Raw genomic sequence first — 17,828 nt, 5'->3', positions numbered from 1 at the left:
AAGTACAATTGGATACGTCAACAACCGCGAAACTTTCATCAGAAAATAAATAGTGTAACAAAATTCTCATTGACCGTGTCCTATTCAAACGCAGAAGCTTTAGATATGATGTTTATTTTAGGTGAATGTGGTGGTCAATTTAGAGCAGCTGCGAGGTTGTGGCAAGAAAGATACCCAGATCGCACTTCTAATTCGCACAATGTTTTTTCTCGTTTGTCTAAGCGAATTACTAATAAAGGTATTATTCAACCTGATCATAATAAAGGTAGACAAATTCGACGTCAAGTTAGGGACGAAAGAACGCCAGAAATTCTTGTATTCGCTCAATTGCATCCCCATGAATCCTTAAAGCGTGTAGAACAAGAATCTGGTGTTAGTCGTAGTACAATTTGGCGAATTTATCATGAAAACAAGCTGCATTCGTACAGAATGACTCTGCATCAAGCATTGACGATTGCCGATTTTAGAAACAGACTCGAATTTTGCAACTGGATACGCCAACAACCGCGAAACTTTCATTAGAAAATAAAATTTTCTGATGAAAGCACATTTACGAGTGACGGCTCTGTAAATACTTGGAACTGTCGTTACTGGGCACAAGGGAATCCTCATTGGTTTCGAGAAATAGACCATCAACATATTTGGAAAATCAACGTTTGGTGCGGAATTGTTGAAAAACATATTGTTGGACCGTTTTTCTTTGAAGGAAATCTAAACGGTGTTCGGTACGCTAATTTCCTCGAAAATGATCTTCCACCTTTACTTGAAGATATTCCTCTACAATTACGCCTAAACATGTTTTTTCAGCAAGATGGGTGCCCAGCGCATACATCTAGAGTTGCCCGTGAACGACTAAACGACATGTTTCCAGATAAATGGATAGGCAAATATGCCCACATAATTGGCCACCACGATCACCGGATCTAACTGTTCTCGACTACTATTTGTGGGGAAGAGTAAAAGATCTGGTATACCGCGAACGCCCTACGACAAGAAATGATATGATTCGTAGAATACTTGACGCTATTGGTTCTCTAGATGCTGATGAAATTTTTCATGCTACAAATGATTTCGAAAAGAGAGTACTTAATTGCATTCAAGCAAACGGTGGACATTTCGAACATCAGGCCTAATCACATCTAGCCATATCAGCGCACGCACACAGCTACTCACCCACACACACCCACACACACCAACACACACCCACCCACACACACACACACCCACACACACCCACACACACACACACACACCCACACATACACACAGACACACACATACACACACACACATACACACACACACACACACACACACACACACACAACACCCACACAATACACACACACACACACACCGTAGGGAGGGTTTGGAGTCGTTAACTACTGTGGAAGCGACGAACCACAGGGTCCTTATCCCTACGAGGTGCACGCGCGCACGCACACACCCACACACACACACAAACACACATACACACAGGATCTGATATCTGCCACGTCCTCGTCGTAGATCCTGGGTTATGCCGAGAGCAGATAATGCAAAAACGTTATTTTTGCCAACACACATTTTGAAGGTTGTTTGAAAGACATAAATGACATTTTTCGAAAAAATGTTTCGTACAAAAGTTTCATATTTTTTCGCATAGAATCCGAATCTGCAATAAAAAATACCATGTTCCATTTAAAAAAATGCACTTCCGGTCTGAATCGCCTATTTCCGACCGGAACCAGAAGTTGAAAATATCACCATTCGATAGAGCGCACCCGATTTATAAAGAAAATGTTTTTACTTTTTTGAAATAACCACTTCTCTAGTTTTTACATGGGTGGTACGGGTGGTCTGAAACACCCTGTATATATTAATATACATGTGTACACACACACACACACACACACACACACACACACACACACACACATTTATATGTATATTAATATTAAAGAATACAAAAAAATTAGAGATAAAGATAGAATGAATAAAAAATTGATGAATTTATAAATTTATTCTTTTAAGATGACAATAAAAATATATTAAAGCCACAATAAAAATACATTTGTGACATTCATTAAAGTTAAGAGCAAAAATAAATATTAATTATCTGTTAAAGCATAATTATATTTTTAATAACAAGAGAAGGAGAATATTTTCTATAATATAAATATAAAAATAAAAATAAAAATGTTTTAATACAAACAATATTTTTCCTAAACTATATTACGTGTAATTATATTTTATGCAAATTTATTCATATTTGTATATTATATATTTATAATTTTCATAATTTTAAAATTTTAATGTATTATATACAATTGTAATATTTTATGGTACTATTATATTACTAATTTGATATTTACATATTTGTTCATGAAACTTACTTTTATCTTGTATTTTAATAACTTACTTGATTATGTTTGTCTTGCATTGCAACTACTTACAATTAGTGGCAACACATACATATATACACATACTCATTTTTATTATACACTTTAAAAAAAGTAATGTATTACATAAAAATATGTAAAAGTACATAAATGATAAGTGTAAATTTACACGATAAATAATGAAAATATATCAATTTTATACTTATTATTTATGTAATTAACATATTTTTATGTAATATATTAAATTTTTTACAGTGTGCACTAAGAGCAGGTACAATACATTTTGAAGGTCATCGATACTCTGTTTCCGGAAATGGAGGATGGGTACGATGACCCGATTCCTGAAAGAGAAGTGGAATGGGACGAGGAGCTGATGCATGTCTCGAGAGGAGAGCTGAGGGATGCCGTCAGGAAAATCAAGAGCGCGAAAGCGCCGGGACCTGACGGCGTCCCGGGACGGACATGGCGCCTTGCTCACAAGGATCTCTAGGATGAGATGAGGGACCTGTATACCTCATGCCTCAGGAAGGGGAAATTCCCCCCGGTATGGAAGGAGGCAAATATAGTCCTCCTTCCTAAAGAGGGCAAACTGCGGGACAAACCCTCCGCGTACCGGCCGATATGCCTTCTGGACGAGGCAAAATCCTAGAGAGGATTATTTGCGACCGCATCGTCCGGCATTTGGCCCGGGAGGGCCCGAACCTCGATGAAGATCAGTACACGGGTTCCGGGTCGGGCGATCTACAATTGACGCAGTCAAGAGAGTGCGCTCGATCGCGGAATCCGTCATGGAGGAAGGCGGGGTGTTGCTGGTAGTATCATTAGATATATCTAATGTTTTCAACACCCTGTCCTGGCGTCGGGTAGGGGCGGCGCTGGAATACCACCAGGTGCCCCCCTACCTGATAGCGATGGTTCGGGACTACTTCCGGGACAGGAAGGTGACCTACTACGACCGGGACGCGGAAAGGACGGAACGTAGAATGTGGAGTTCCGCAGGGGTCCGTGTTAGGACCGCTCCTGTGGAACATCACGTACGACGTGGTCCTGCGGACTGCCCTCCCTTCCGGCTGTCATGTCGTCTGCTATGCAGACGACACTTTGATCCTGGCCGGAGAGAGAAACTGGGGGGAAGCTATAGCCAAGGCCAACTTGGCTACTGGGACGGTGGTAAACACCATTCGGGCGGTAGGGCTTAAGGTGGCGCCCCATAAAACGGAGGCAACCTTTTTCCACAACAGAAGACATGGGGCGCCACCAAGAGCCCGAATACGAGTTGTCGACACCCCGGTCGAGGTGGGGGCCCATCTGAAGTACCTGGGCCTCCACCTGGACAGTCGGTGGACGTTCGGCGAGCATTTCCGGCAAATCTCCCCCAGGGTGGAGAGGGCGGCCATGGCACTGAGCCGCCTCTTACCTAACCTTGGGGGACCCGCGGAAAAAGTTCGCCGACTGTACGCTGGTACTGTACACGCCATGCTTATGTACGGTGCCCCCATATGGGCGGAAAAGGTGGTGGCCACTCGGCGTCTGCGCGATGCCTTGAGACAGCTACAGCGTCGGGTGGCTAACCGCATATGCAGGGGGTACCGGACAGTGAGCTGGACGGCGGTGGGGGTGCTCTCAGGAGTGCCCCCGGCGGAACTCCTAGCCCGCATGTACTCTGAGGTATATACCAGGGTAAAGGAGCTGCAGCGGGCGGGAGTTCTCGTCACAGACGATATCAGGCGTACAGTGAGGGGGCAGGCCCGACGTGTCCTCATAGAAAGATGGCGGGGCATGCTGGAGGATCCCAGCTTGCCCGGCCAGAGGACCATCGAGGCCATAAGACTTCATCTCGTCCACTGGCTGGACAGATCTCAAGGAGGTGTGTCGTACAGAATGGCGCAGGTGCTCACCGGACATGGTTGCTTCGGTGAGTACCTGTGCCGAATCGGCAAGGAGAAGTCTAGGGTGTGCTGGTTCTGCGACTATGATTGCGATACGGCCCAGCACACTCTGGAGGAGTGCCCAGGATGGGCGGGGGAGAGGGCGGAACTGGCGGCGGTGGTGGGTGGGGACTTGTCCCTGCCCACCCTGGTGGGTAAAATGTTGGGAGACGAGCAGAAATGGAGGGCGGTCTCCTCCTTCAGCGAAAAAGTCATGTCGCAGAAGGAGGAGACGGAAAGGGAGAGGGAAAAGAGCGGGAGAAGGGGGAGACTTGTTCTCTCCCTTGAGTCCCGGGAGGAGAGGGACGACCCCTCCTGGCTGCCCGGGCGAAGAGGTCGCTGTGGTGGGGGCCAGGGGAGGGCCGGGCCCCGTCCCGCCCTAGACGATACTGGGGTGGGATGAGGTCACCGGGAGGGAGTGCTGGACGCTTAAGTCCGGCGCTCTGCCCCCGGAGACCTCGAGGGAGGGATAAGGGCGGATTCCCACGGCGTAAGCCCTGGGGAGCCGCCTGAATCCTGAGGGCCCTCCGGTTGGCGGTTGGATCTGCTGCTCCCAGTGGGGAGCGGAAGGGGCCGCGGCCGGAGGGCGGGGAGGGGGGCGGGGCTCGAGCGGGAATACTCGAGCCCCGACCCCGCCCCCCCCCAACACCAATGGGAAGGCGTGACGTGGAGCCGGTGTCCGCTCCGCGTCACAACCGGGAAGCATTCGCACGATGGCGGACGAGGAGGTGTCTTGGCCGCAAGGTTAAGGCATCTCCCCGGAGAAGGCTAGGCGGGGGGGCGTCCGGACGGCATGGGATACCAGCACCCCGGGCGCCCCCCAACCAACGCCCGAGGACACCCGCTGTGGTTTTAGTGCGGTAACATTCTGTGTCTTATCACGGGGAAAACCTCGGTTCCCCCTGAGATAAGCAGAATGAGTCCCACATAACCCATGTTCTCATCCCGGAGGCATGGGTACCTATAAAAGGTTTCCCCAGCGAACCAAAAAAAAGAAAAAAAAAAGGTACAATACATTTTTGTATTACATGCATATCCCAACATTATGTATATTACTAGCGTTTCGGACCGCGCTTCGCGCGGTCCTCAAAGCTTTTATAATTCGGACCGCACTTCGCGCGGTTCTCATAAAGCCTTTATAAAACCTGATTTAACACAAAAGATTAATTGTTCTGTCTGTATTACCGCGAACTACTTGTATATTTTTGGACCGATTTTCACGAAATTTTTATATTGATGTTGCAAATTTTTAGAAGATGACTACTATTATTTTTTTTTCACTCCCTGATATTGTATTTTGCGTCTTGTTTTGCATAAACTTAAATATTTATAATTAAAATTTTGTTTGCTTATATTAATTTTTTTTGTTATTTTAATTTCCACACAATTTAATATGTTTTAAATCTGAAACATTAGTTTAGTAACACTCTCTCTCTCTCTCTCTCTCTCTCTCTCTCTCTCTCTCTCTCTCTCTCTCTCTCTCTCTCTCTCTCTCTCTCTCTCTCTCTCTCTCTCTCTCTCTCTTTTTTTTCTGAGAGAAGACGTGTCAAACATCGCTCTGCAAAAGTGATAACTTTTAAGTGATTATATAGTGAGGGAGAGTGGCGAAAAAGTATTGAAGTAATAGTTGCATAGACCGGGAATAGACATGAGTGTTATCTAACAGGAATATGCTGATTTGTGAGCGTGAGAGTTATATTTCTTGTATGAGGCATCGAGATTTCACGCGACAGGTAGACATTAAAGGTGGACACAAAGCGCTGACGTGTGAATTTGGACAAAGGTAATTGACCGCCTATGCTGGTATTAACAGCTTCGGCCGGTAATTATCGATATGAACGATGAATATGACGAGTATCGATGCTCGGCATGTAAGAAGGCAATAAAAAATCAGGTTGTTGCATGCAAATCTTGTATTAAACTGTTTTACCATCCAGGATGTGCAAGTAAACATAAAATTTATGATAGAAATCGCGAACTGGTGTCGTGTCCTGGCCCATTTGAGAAATTTACAATTGAAAGTGAAGCAGATATGAAGAAGGCACCGACAGCAGCGGGGAGCAGCAGGGAAAGACAAGGATCTACAGGATCTACGGGTTCGTTTACGACATCAAGCAGTGGAAATAGAATATCAGGAGCGAGTGGATCATCGAGTAGTGACGTAAAAATAGATTGGCTTGTAAAAACTGTGAAAGAAATAAAAGACGAAACAGCATGTAAGAAGGAAATTAAAATGATGGTTAAGGAAATAGTTCGAGAAGAATTTGGAAGTATTAAACAAAAACTGGAAGACTTGAGAAGAATTATACAAGGAGGAGCGGGTGGACTGGCAGGAGGAGCTCAAAGATGTTATAGTGAAGCAGTTAAAGAGAAGAAAAAAGAAAATATTATAATTGTCAAACCCAAGGTGCAACAGGAGAGTGAAGCAACTAAAAAACTGATAAAAGAAAAGGTAGATATCAAGAATATGGCTATGGGAATAACGAAGTTAAAAAAAGGAAGTAAGGGAACAGTGATTCTCGGCTGTGAGACTGGAGAAGAAATGGAAAAGCTAAAAGCGACAGTACAAGCCAAGCTGGGCGAGAACTTTAACGTTACTGAGTCACCGCGGATGAAACCTAAGATAAAAATTGTCAATATTGGCGAGGAAGAAATGGAGTTGAATGATGATGATTTAATAGGTACAATTAAGAAGCAGAACAAAATTGACGTGAAAAATGAAGGAATTCATATGCGAATAGTGAAGAGAATAGTTAAAGAGAAAATAAATGAGAAATATCAGTCCGGAAGAAGAGGAAAAGATGGTATCGTAATAATTGAAGCAGATGAAGAGACACATGAAGTAATGTTGAGAAAAGGGAAACTGAATGTAGGATGGAGAAAGTGTCCTGTATTCAATCACATTAACATTAAAAGATGTTTTAAATGCTGGGGTTATTATCATATTGCAAAGAATTGTACGCGTAATGAAACATGTCACAAATGTGCAGGAAATCACAAGGTGAGTGAATGTACAGCGACAAAGAAAAGATGTATAAATTGTATGTTTAAGATTCAAACATACAATTTGAAAATAAATGATGAGCATGGCGCACTTGATCCGGAATGTCCGACTTTCAAGAGGGCGATACAGGAGGAGAAGAGGAGGGCCGGATGGGAGGTAGATAAATAGCAACTACAGAAGGAAACGGAATTAATATTATATACAAATGCGCAAAGTTTGATGGCGCATAAAGACGAGATACAGCATCAGATTATGAAGAAAATGAATCCTGCGTTCATAGCGTTATCAGAAACCAGAGTGACTGCTGAAATTGAAGACTGTGAAGTGAACGTACCGGGGTATAGTATGATTAGATGTGATGCTGAAAACAGAAATACAGGAGGGGTTCTTTTATATGTAAGGGACGATATTAAATATGAGATAGTATTAGTAAAAAAGTTAGAAGCGAATTGTTGGTGTGCTGCGATTGAGGTGAAAGATAAATTGTATAAAGGAGTGATAACAGTAATATATCATTCACCGAGTTCATCGCATGGTGAGTTCGTGAGATTTCTGGAGGATATAATAGAAGAATTAATAATACGGGGAGAATGTATAGTAATAGGAGACTTTAATATAGATATTATGTTGGACTCGTTTTATACAAAGAAGTTACAAACGACAATGTTGAGCTTAGGCATGAAACAATATGTAAATAAACCGACGAGAATTACGAAAGATAGTAAGACAATTATAGATTTAATTTACGCTAATAATAAAATAGAAGTGCAAGTAATTCATGAACCTAAAATAACGGACCATGCGTGGTTAAAAGTTGATCTTAATGCGAATAAAATTGATAATAAATACAGAGAATTTAATGCTAGGAATTTTAAAGAGTTTAATGTAGATGAATTTATTAAATTAGTGGAAAATAAATTAGGAAAAAGCCAAGATATGAATGTCAGTGTGAGAGCGAAGAAACTTGTCGATAATATAGTAGATGCGTTGGATGCTACAGCACCTAGAAAAAAATTTAGAATTCCGAAAATATGGGAAGGGAAAAAGTGGTTTTCGGATGAAATAAGGGAAGCAGCGGCTAAAAGGGATGAGGCGTACAGTAAAGCGTTGTATGATGACACGGATGAAAATTGGTCACAGTTTAAAATCGAAAGAAATGCAGTGGTTAAACTAATCAGGACAAAGAAAAAAGAATACTATGAAAATATGATAGATCATAACAAGGGAAATCCGACATCTATGTGGAAAACCTTAAAAGAAATAATAAGGGGCGAACCAAAGGGTACAAATAAAATAGAGAATATAGATTTTGAAATATTAGATAATACTGAAGGGTGCAATATAGCTAATAAATTTAATTTATATTATATACAGAGTATTGAGAACATAGTAAAATCTATAAGTAGAGATAAGTTAGGAAGTCCAGGTAAAAGAATTATTTTTGTTATTGAAAGCGAGGGAATAATGGAAAATTTTGAGATGATTAGAATAGAGCATTTACAAAAAATTGTTATGGAACTACCAAAAAAGAAAGGCACGGAGGAGGGATTAACTAGTGATATACTTAAAGCAGTATTTTACGTAATAAAAGAGGAATTTATTGATATAATAAATAACTCTTTGAGGGAAGGTTGCTGTCCAGAAGGTTGGAAAACGTCTACGATAATACCGATTCCAAAAATAGAAAAAGCCAGAAAAGCAAGTGAATTTAGGCCTATTAATATGTTACCAATATTCGAGAAAGTATTAGAATTAGTAGTTAAAAAGCAAATTGAGGCGTATTTAGAAGATAACTGTATTATAACAGAACATCAGTCAGGTTTTAGAAAACAGTATTCGTGTGAAACAGCGATTCAAACAGTCATTGACGAATGGAAACTGGTAGTTAGTGAGGCAAAAATGGTGGGGGTAATTTTCATGGATCTCAAGCGAGCATTTGAAACGATAGATAGAGAAAGACTGTTAGAGAAATTATATCAATACGGAATTAGAGGAACAGCTTTAGAATGGTTAAGATCATATTTAAAGAATAGAACACAGCAGGTACGATTTAACAATGAATGGTCTGCATTATTGGCCACAGAATATGGAGTACCACAGGGATCTGTATTAGGACCTTTGCTATTTATAATATATATAAACGATATAATTAAAGTCTGTCCGGAGGGATGTAGTATAAAAATGTTTGCAGACGATACGCTAGTGTATGTGACTGGAGGGAGTAGTGCGGAATTAGAAAGAAAAATGAATATGGCATTTGTTACAGTGGAAAGATGGATGAATACAAATAAGTTAAAAATGAACGCAGGGAAAACGAAATATATGATAGTTCGAAGTGTACGAAAAGAACTGAGAGGTAACATTACACTGAAATGTTTGGATGGAACGGAGATAGAGCGTGTGGAAAGAATGAAATATCTAGGCATAATTATTGACGATAGGTTAAGATTTAAGGACCACTGTGATTATATGCTAAAGAAAATAGGGAAAAAAGTGAGTTTTTTAAATAGAATAGGTAGCTACATATCGGCATACACTAGATGTATTATATATAAGTCAATCATAGCGCCTCACTTTGAGTATTGTGCGACGCTGTTAATTGATATGGGAGAAACACAACTGAATGAATTGCAAAAAGCGCAAAACCGGGCCATGAGGGTCATATTGCAATGTGATAGATATACCAAAGTGGAGAGTATGCTGCAAGCGCTGCAGTTTATGTCCATAAGACAGAGGCTGAATTATAATGTGTGTATATTTATTTTTAAGATTTTAAAGAATATGTTACCGGATCAATTAAGAAATAAGTTAACAATAGTGGGAAAAGAGAATGAAAGACAGACACGGCAAGCTGGGGACATTGTGGTACAATTTCGTAGGACAACGAGTGCACAGAAGAGTATGTTTTATGAGGGAGTGAAAATGTACAATGCCTTACCAGCTGAAATAAGACGAATCGAAGAACTGGAAGCGTTTAAGCGAGAGTTAAAGGAGTATATTGTAATTAATGTAAATTAGACTTGTATTTTACAAATAGCTGAGAAAGCTAATAAATATCAATCAATCAATCAAAATCTCTCTCTCTCTCTCTCTCTCTCTCTCTCTCTCTCTCTCTCTCTCTCTCTCTCTCTCTTTCTCTCTCTCTCACTCTTTGAATGTTTCATACAAACTACATAATTATTTAGTCGTATAAACTGCATAAAATATATATTTTTTAAGCATAATTACACTGATCAACACACAAATAAATTCGGAGATTCCTTCAGTATTTTCTTGTAGATATTTTAGCGCTGATTACGAATCCGGCCGTAAAAATTGCGCATTATGTTAGGTTTTCGAGATATCCTAATCTGAAAATACAAAGACGATATTTTTCCGTAAGGTATAATTTTTAATTGGGGTGTAATACAAATTGTGCTACGGCAGATCAAAATAAAGCTTAAAACTTGTAGCTTACTTAAAAAATATAAAAACGATTACACACTAATCTTTGTGAGAAAAAAATTATTTTACTAGCTTTATCTCTGAAGATTCTGTATTGGTATAAGAAAAAGTGCGAAAAATAATATTTTCAATGAACAAACTTTTTCTGACTCTTTAGATTCGATCTTTTTCATATTTTTTATGTAAATTACAAGTCTTGAACTTTATTTTGAGCTGTCGTAGCCAGTTGTATCACATCCAATTAAAAGTATCTCTCTCTCTCTCTCTCTCTCTCTCTGATTATTTCATACAACATAATAATTTAGTCGTACAAGCTACATAAAATTTATATTTTTAGGCTTTATTATTTAAGTCTTTCTGTATTTATTTACAAACAAATATTACTTTAAAAATTACTTTAATGACTTCGCCCCCCTCTCTCTTTCTCTCTCTCTCTCTCTCTCTCTCTCTCTCTCTCTCTCTCTCTCAATTGTTGTGCGTTTAAAAATGTTTAACGTAAAATAATTTGGTCGCCCTAAAAAGGGCGGATTTGATCGCTCTGAAAAGGGCGGGTTTGATCGCCCTGACAATGGCGGATTCGTTTTTAATTAATTTCATAAAAGATGTTCAAAGTGGCCTCCGTCCATCTCAACGCAGGCTCTCAATCGTCTCACCATATTTATTTGAATATTCTCTAATATGTTTTCGTCTATGATCCAAATTGCTTCATGAAGCTTGGCCAAATCGTCAATATTTTCTGGAAGCTTTTTGTAGACAATTTCTTTGCAATAACCCCAGAAGAAAAAATCCAATGGGTTAAGATCTGGAGATCTTGCAGGCCATTGAATTAGACCATATCGGCCCATCCAGCGCTCAGGAAACATTCTGTTTAAATAATTGGTCACAATCTTGGCGTTGTGTGGCCCGGCACCATCTTGTTGGAAGATGATATTATTCCTCTCGATCAGAGGAATTTCTTTTAAAAACTCTGGCATTGTATTCTGTAAAAATTCTATGTAATTTGCACTATTTATGTTATCTGGGAGATAAATTGGATTCAATTATTGTCTTCCTATAATTCCTGCTCATTATTTTTAGTGTTCTGGTTACAAATGTTGCACGAGTGTAATGGAATGCGTGCAATTTTTCTTCTGCAAAAATTTTTTGCATGATGGAATATGATAAATCATGATTTTGAGCAAATGATTCTGTATTGGTATTGGTATTGGTTTCAGGTTCTTATTCGATATCACAAATAATTGCGAATCACATTTCGTAAACTCCTTGCTTTAATTTCTTTTATTTGATCATTTGAAATTTTGTAATCAAAATAAAAGAACTGCAAACATTGTTGCGGTTGTTAAGCAACGATCGTACTTTATAAATAACGCGACGTAATCTCTGCGTCAATTATCCTCTGTCAACTAAAGCACGCAAAAAAATGACATTATACACAACACAAGAATATTATGATATGCTGATGGTACTCGGTGAATTTCAAGGACAACACCATGTGGCTGCAAGAAGATACGCTGCACTGTATCCGAACCGAGCACGACATCCATCGCCGAACGTGATACACGCAGCAGCTCAGAGATTGCGTGAAACCGGCAGTGTCTTACCAAACAAGATAGATACAGGAAGAATACGTGAAGCAAGAAACTTACGAAATGTGGAAGCGGTTCTTCAAGATATCGAACACAAACCTGAAACCAGCATCAGAGTCATTGCTCGAAATAATGATTTATCGTATTCCACCGTGCAGAAAATTCTTGCAGAAGAAAAGTTGCACGCATTCCACTACACTCGTGTGCAACATTTGCGAGCAGAAGACTATCCTCGAAGAAGAAATTTCTGCGAAGATTTGCTGAGAAAGGTGGATCGGGATCCGAGATATCTTTCTCGTGTGATATTTAGCGATAAATCGTTATTCACACGAGAAGGAATCTTTAATTCGCACAATTATCATTACTGGAGCGACGAGAATCCTCAACTTACTCGATTCAGAAATTTTCAGATTCGTTGGAAGAGGAACATCTGGGCAGGAATCATGGGAAGGCAAATATTGGGTCCAATCTATCTTCCAGATAATATAAATGGTGCAAACTATCTAGAATTTCTGCAAAATACAATGCCAGAATTTTTAGAAGAAATTCCTCTGATCGAGAGGAATAATATCATCTTCCAACAAGATGGTACCGGGCCACACAACGCCAGGATTGTGATCAATTATTTAAACAGAATGTTTCCTGTGCGCTGGATGGGCCGATATGGTCCAATAATGGCCTGCAAGATCTCCGGATCTTAACCCATTGGATTTTTTCTTATGGGGTCATTGCAAAGAAATTGTCTACAAAAAGCTTCCAGAAAATATTGACGATTTGGACGTCAAGCTTCATGAAGCAATTTGGACCATAGATGAAAACATATTAGAGAATGTTCAAATAAATATGGTGAGACGATTAAGAGCCTGCGTTGAGATGGACGGAGGTCACTTTGAACATCTTTTATGAAATTAATTGAAAACGAATCCGCCCTTTTCAGAGCGATCAAATCCGCCCTTTTTAGGGCGACCAAATTATTTTACGTTGAACATTTTTAAACGCACAACAATTGAGAGAGAGAGAGAGAGAGAGAGAGAGAGAGAGAGAGAGAGAGAAAGAGAGAGAAAGAGAGGGAGAGAGAGAGAGAGAGGGAGAGTGTTCTCGCCTCTCCGAATCACTAATTACCGTGGAGGCTCGGAATTAATATTAAATGTCTAATGGGGCGCGGTGATTCCGTAATCGCGAGAAGGCCGTTTCTCCTTTTCTTCCTCTATCTCGCGCTTGTATATCTGAGGCACCTCGAAAACGCTGTCTTCGCAATAACGCTTGTTCTCGGAAGGTCGCTATCGATACTACTGAATAGTGTACAAATTCGGCGAACCTCGCTCCTTGCTCCAGGAATCGATCGCCCCGAGGCAAGGGGAGATCCGAGGAATTTGTCCAAAAAAATTGTTGTTTCAAATCCGAGAGCCTAGACACTCAGGGACGTAAACGCGACGATTACGGACCCGGTCCGCAGCCCAACATCCCGCCCGCCTCGTCCAGGGGACGAAACAAGGAAGTGAACCGCGGCGCCCGCCGCACGCCGCCCTGTTATCCAATGATGGGGCTGTGGATCTAAGGCGCCCGCAACCCTGGAAGTGGACAGATCTTAATCACGGGCCGCGTGAGACGGGAGGAGGCTGTCTCCACTGTCACGACGCGAACCAATCCGTCGCTTCCAGGGTGCACCGCACGTATCCTACCGAGCGCCCATTTCGATAGTGGCTGTAGCTCGTCCTTGACGAGGACGAGGGTTCCAATTTCCAGGTTGGCCGCGCGATCTCTCCATTTGCCCAGTTGCTGCAGATGTTGATGGTACTCCTTTGACCACCGGGTCCAGAAGTGGTCTCGCATGGAGGCAATCAGCCGCCATCGAAGCCTGGGGTGACTGACACCGTCCGTGTCAACTGGTGGCTCCGGCACGTTGATCGGCGCCTCCCCCAGTAGAAGGTGTCCTGGGGTGAGCGCGGTAAGGTCCGTCGGGTCGGCACTCATCGGGTAGAGGGGCCTTGAGTTTAGGCACGCCTCCACCTGGCACAGCAGGGTCGAGATCTCTTCGTAGGTCAAGAGGTGGTCTCCTAGGACCCGCCGGAGGTGGTGTTTCGTTGCCTTGACCCCGGCCTCCCAAAGTCCACCGAAGTGTGGTGCCGAAGGGGGGATGAAGGTCCACTCCATTCCGTCTGATGCGAGCTGCGCCCGGCAGTCTCTGTAAAAATTCGCTGCTGATTCGAACATCTCTCGGAGCTCCCGTTCGGCACCTCGGAAGTTGGTGCCGTTGTCGCTGGCGAGTCGGGCGCAGCGACCACGTCTCGCCACAAAGCGCCGGAAGGCTGCGAGGAAGGAGGCTGTCGAGAGGTCCGAGACCGCCTCTAAGTGCACCGCTCTTATCGCCATACATACGAAGAGGCAGATGTAACCCTTGGTGATCTTGACTCCCCGCCCCTTCGAGGCCCGAAGTTGGATTGGCCCGGCATAGTCCACCCCTGAGGACCAAAATGGTCGTGCCTCTCGAACGCGGTCTGCAGGCAGCTGCCCCATCTGCTGCTGGGCAGGAGTGGCCCTGAAGCGGGCGCATCTTACGCAGCCATGAATCACGGCCCGGATCAGGGTGTTGGCATGGACGATCCAGTATCGCCGGGTTAGCACGCTGCGGGTCAACTGTGGGCCGCCATGAAGGGTCCTATGGTGAGCGTCGCGGGCCAGCAACAGCGCGAGGTGACTCGTCTTCGCCAGGACGATCGGGTGTTTTTCTTCGTAGGCCAGTGGCGAGTGCTCCAAACGACCTCCGACCCGAATCAGACCTTCAGGTCCCAGTAAGGGTCTCAGCGCCCGGAGGGGAGACCGACGCGGCAGGGGTTCTCCTTGGGTGAGGGCCTCAAGCTCGCTCGCGTAATCCTGTCTCTGAGCAATCCGTAGCCATCGGAGTTGGCAGCTTTCCAGCTCGGCGACCGAGAGGTGCGGGGTTCTGTGGTCCGGTCCTCTGCGGAGAAGCCTGAGGCAGTATGCCGAGACTCGTATCAGCCTGGAAAGGGATGAAAACCTGTTGAGGAGCTCGTTCCCCGGGTCCGGTGGATCCTCCGTAGCCGCGAAGGCGCGTCATTCCTCGAACGCTTCCTGGTTGTCGAGCTTCTCCGTCGGCCAGGCCTCGGCAACTTCCTCCAACCACGACGGGCCCCTCCACCAGAGGCGCTGTTCCGCTAGCTCGGACGGCGAGACTCCCCGAGTCGCCAAGTCTGCAGGGTTCTCCCTCGTGGACACGTAGCGCCACCGCTCAGCAGGCACCAGATCTTGGATGACCGATACTCGATTGGCGACGAAAGGCTTCCAGCGGGACGGATGGTTGCACAGCCAAGCCAGAACGACCTTGGCGTCGCACCAGACGTGGAGATCGGCCGCAGCAATACCAAGGCCCGTCGCTGTCTTCTGCAGTAGTCGTGCGGCGAGCAGAGCGCGGCACAATTCCAGCCTCGGTATTGAGACTGGCTTCGCGGGAGCCACCTTGGTCTTCGCGACTAATAGACTCGCCCGCCAGTTGTTGGATGGTCCGGCGCCTCTCACGTAGACCACCGCAGCGTATGCCCGCTCCGAGGCGTCCGAGAAGCCGTGGAGTTCCAGACGATTGGAGACCCCTGTCCAACGGGGAACTCTCACATGGTCCAATTCCGGCAGCGATGAAGTAAATTTGAGCCATCGTTCGCGCAAGGCAGGCGGTAGAGTTTGATCCCAGTCCAGACCCGCCATCCAGAGGTCCTGAAGGAACGCCTTGGCTGCGACGAGCACTGGGGCCGCCCAGCCCGCCGGATCGAAGAGCCTTGCCACGTCGGACAGTATCGAACGTTTGGTGGGGTTTTCGGTCGAGGTCAGCCTCGGCACCGCTCGAAGCCTCAACGAGTCCCCAGTGGGAGTCCAGATGATGCCTAGGGTGCCCACGCTTTCGGTCGCCGAGAAGAGCCTCTCCGCCTGGTCACCGTCCGGACATAGTTGCGGATGTGAGCTCGTCCACTTGCTTAGCCGGAAGCCTCCCGCCTCGAGAAGTTTCACCGTTTTCTCCCTGACCTGGAGAGCTTCCTCCATTGTATTCGCTCCTGCGAGTATGTCATCGACATAGGTGTTGGCGCGGATGGCGGCCGCCCCACGCGGATGTCGATGACCTTCGTCCTGCGCCAGTTGCAGCAAGGTCCTGATGGCGAGGTACGGCGCCGAGGCCGTGCCGTACGTGACCGTGGTGAGCCGGAGGTCGCGCACTTCGGATTCCGGATCCGCCCGCCATAAGATTCGCTGGAGGTTGGAGTCGTCTGGGTGAATGCGGATCTGACGGAACATTTTCACAATGTCCGTCGTGAAGGCAAACTGGAATAGACGCCACCGCGAGAGCACCAACCAAAGGTCCTCTTGAAGTTTCGGTCCGGGAAGCAACACGTCGTTCAAGGAGACGCCCGTCGAAGTCTTGAAGGATGCGTTGAAGACAACCCTGATCTTGCCTTCCGGGTCCGTGCTTTTGACCACCGCGTGATGGGGCATGTAGTACATCTCCTTGACGGTCCGCTCCTGTGTAGGCACCGCCTCCATGTGCCCTAACGAAAGGTACGAGGTGAGGAACTCCTCATACTTCTGCTTTAACTTCGCGTCACGCTCCAGGCGGCGCTCGGTGCTGAGGAGCATCTGCAAGGCACCGCGACGTGAGGCTCCAAGTCCCACCGTAGGTGTGTCTTTCCGGGGAAGGCGTACCTGGTACTTCCCTTCTGAGTCTCGGCTATGTGTCTCCGCAAACTGCTGTTCGCACCGCTCTTCGTCCGGGGTAAGCCTCTTCTAGCCCGGCAAGTCCTCCAAGTTCCAGAACCGGCGAAGATCCTCCTGAAGATCGGGCAGGGCCGACCCATGATGAGAGGCCACGCAGCTCTTCGCCGTGGCATCCGAGAGGGCCCCCATGAGCACCCAGCCGAAGATGGTAGAATGGGCGACCGGGTCGCCGGGCGACCCACGCTGGATACCTCCCTCGAAGAGCAGGCCATACAGTCCGCCCCCAGGATTGCATCTACCGCGGCAGGCCGGTCGAAATTCGGATCAGCAAGCTCGAGCCCCTGCAGGTGTGACCAGATGCCCCTCGGGACCTGGGTACTCGGCGTCAGTGCGGTGAGTTTCGACAACACCAGGGCCCTTGGGACGGCGATCCGCAACGACGGCGAATGGTCCGCGCCGACCATGAAGGAAACCGCGCTCGGCCTGTGATGATGCCCTGTAGACCGGAAACCGTGACGTTGACTCGACGTCGCGGCAGTCTCAGTAACTGGGCTGCTTGACACAAAGGACGCTTCTGATCCCGAATCCAACAGCGCGCGGACGGTGGTAATTCTGCCTGATCAGCTTGACCCTCGCGGTCGCCAGGAGCACTATCCCCGATGTGGACGTTGACAGCGCGGCTACGCTGGTTGACTCTCCAGAGGATCCTGGTTTCTCGGTTGAAGTCGCCTCAGGAGATGCTGAAGAGGACGCTGGCGGCGACGTG

General features: G+C 45.3%; 3 protein-coding genes and 1 pseudogene across 3 annotated transcripts; 2 read left to right on the top strand and 2 right to left on the bottom strand.

The window, feature by feature from the left end:
• Positions 1–429: 429 nt before the first annotated feature.
• On the top strand, positions 430–1,133 carry LOC145944731 (uncharacterized; annotated as a pseudogene).
• A 4,707-nt stretch (positions 1,134–5,840) lies between these two features.
• On the top strand, positions 5,841–7,481 carry LOC145944551 (uncharacterized). The gene has a single exon (XM_083052941.1). It carries the CDS (start codon positions 6,144–6,146, stop codon positions 7,479–7,481), a length of 1,338 nt encoding a protein of 445 aa, XP_082909067.1. The 5' UTR covers positions 5,841–6,143.
• Positions 7,482–13,897: 6,416 nt separating this feature from the next.
• On the bottom strand, positions 13,898–14,860 carry LOC145944730 (uncharacterized). Its single transcript, XM_083053288.1, has one exon. The coding sequence runs from the start codon at positions 14,858–14,860 to the stop codon at positions 13,898–13,900; it is 963 nt and encodes a 320-aa protein (XP_082909414.1).
• Positions 14,861–15,418: 558 nt separating this feature from the next.
• LOC145944729 (uncharacterized) lies at positions 15,419–16,891 on the bottom strand. Its single transcript, XM_083053287.1, has one exon. It carries the CDS (start codon positions 16,889–16,891, stop codon positions 15,419–15,421), a length of 1,473 nt encoding a protein of 490 aa, XP_082909413.1.
• Positions 16,892–17,828: the final 937 nt, after the last annotated feature.

The sequence above is a fragment of the Prenolepis imparis genome, unplaced genomic scaffold, assembly GCF_030444845.1.
Source record: "Prenolepis imparis isolate NDT839.2.m4 unplaced genomic scaffold, iyPreImpa1.0 SCAF_13, whole genome shotgun sequence".
NCBI classification, from domain to species: domain Eukaryota; kingdom Metazoa; phylum Arthropoda; class Insecta; order Hymenoptera; family Formicidae; genus Prenolepis; species Prenolepis imparis.
The sequence above is the reverse complement of the archived record's forward strand: the minus strand, read 5'-3'. Positions and strand labels throughout refer to the sequence as shown.

What these genes read in the sequence shown, in the direction of transcription:
- LOC145944551 (XM_083052941.1), top strand. Translation starts at nt 6,144, where the DNA reads ATGAACGATGAATATGACGAGTATCGATGCTCGGCATGTAAGAAGGCA.
- LOC145944730 (XM_083053288.1), bottom strand. Translation starts at nt 14,860, where the DNA reads ATGGGGCAGCTGCCTGCAGACCGCGTTCGAGAGGCACGACCATTTTGG.
- LOC145944729 (XM_083053287.1), bottom strand. Translation starts at nt 16,891, where the DNA reads ATGGAGGCGGTGCCTACACAGGAGCGGACCGTCAAGGAGATGTACTAC.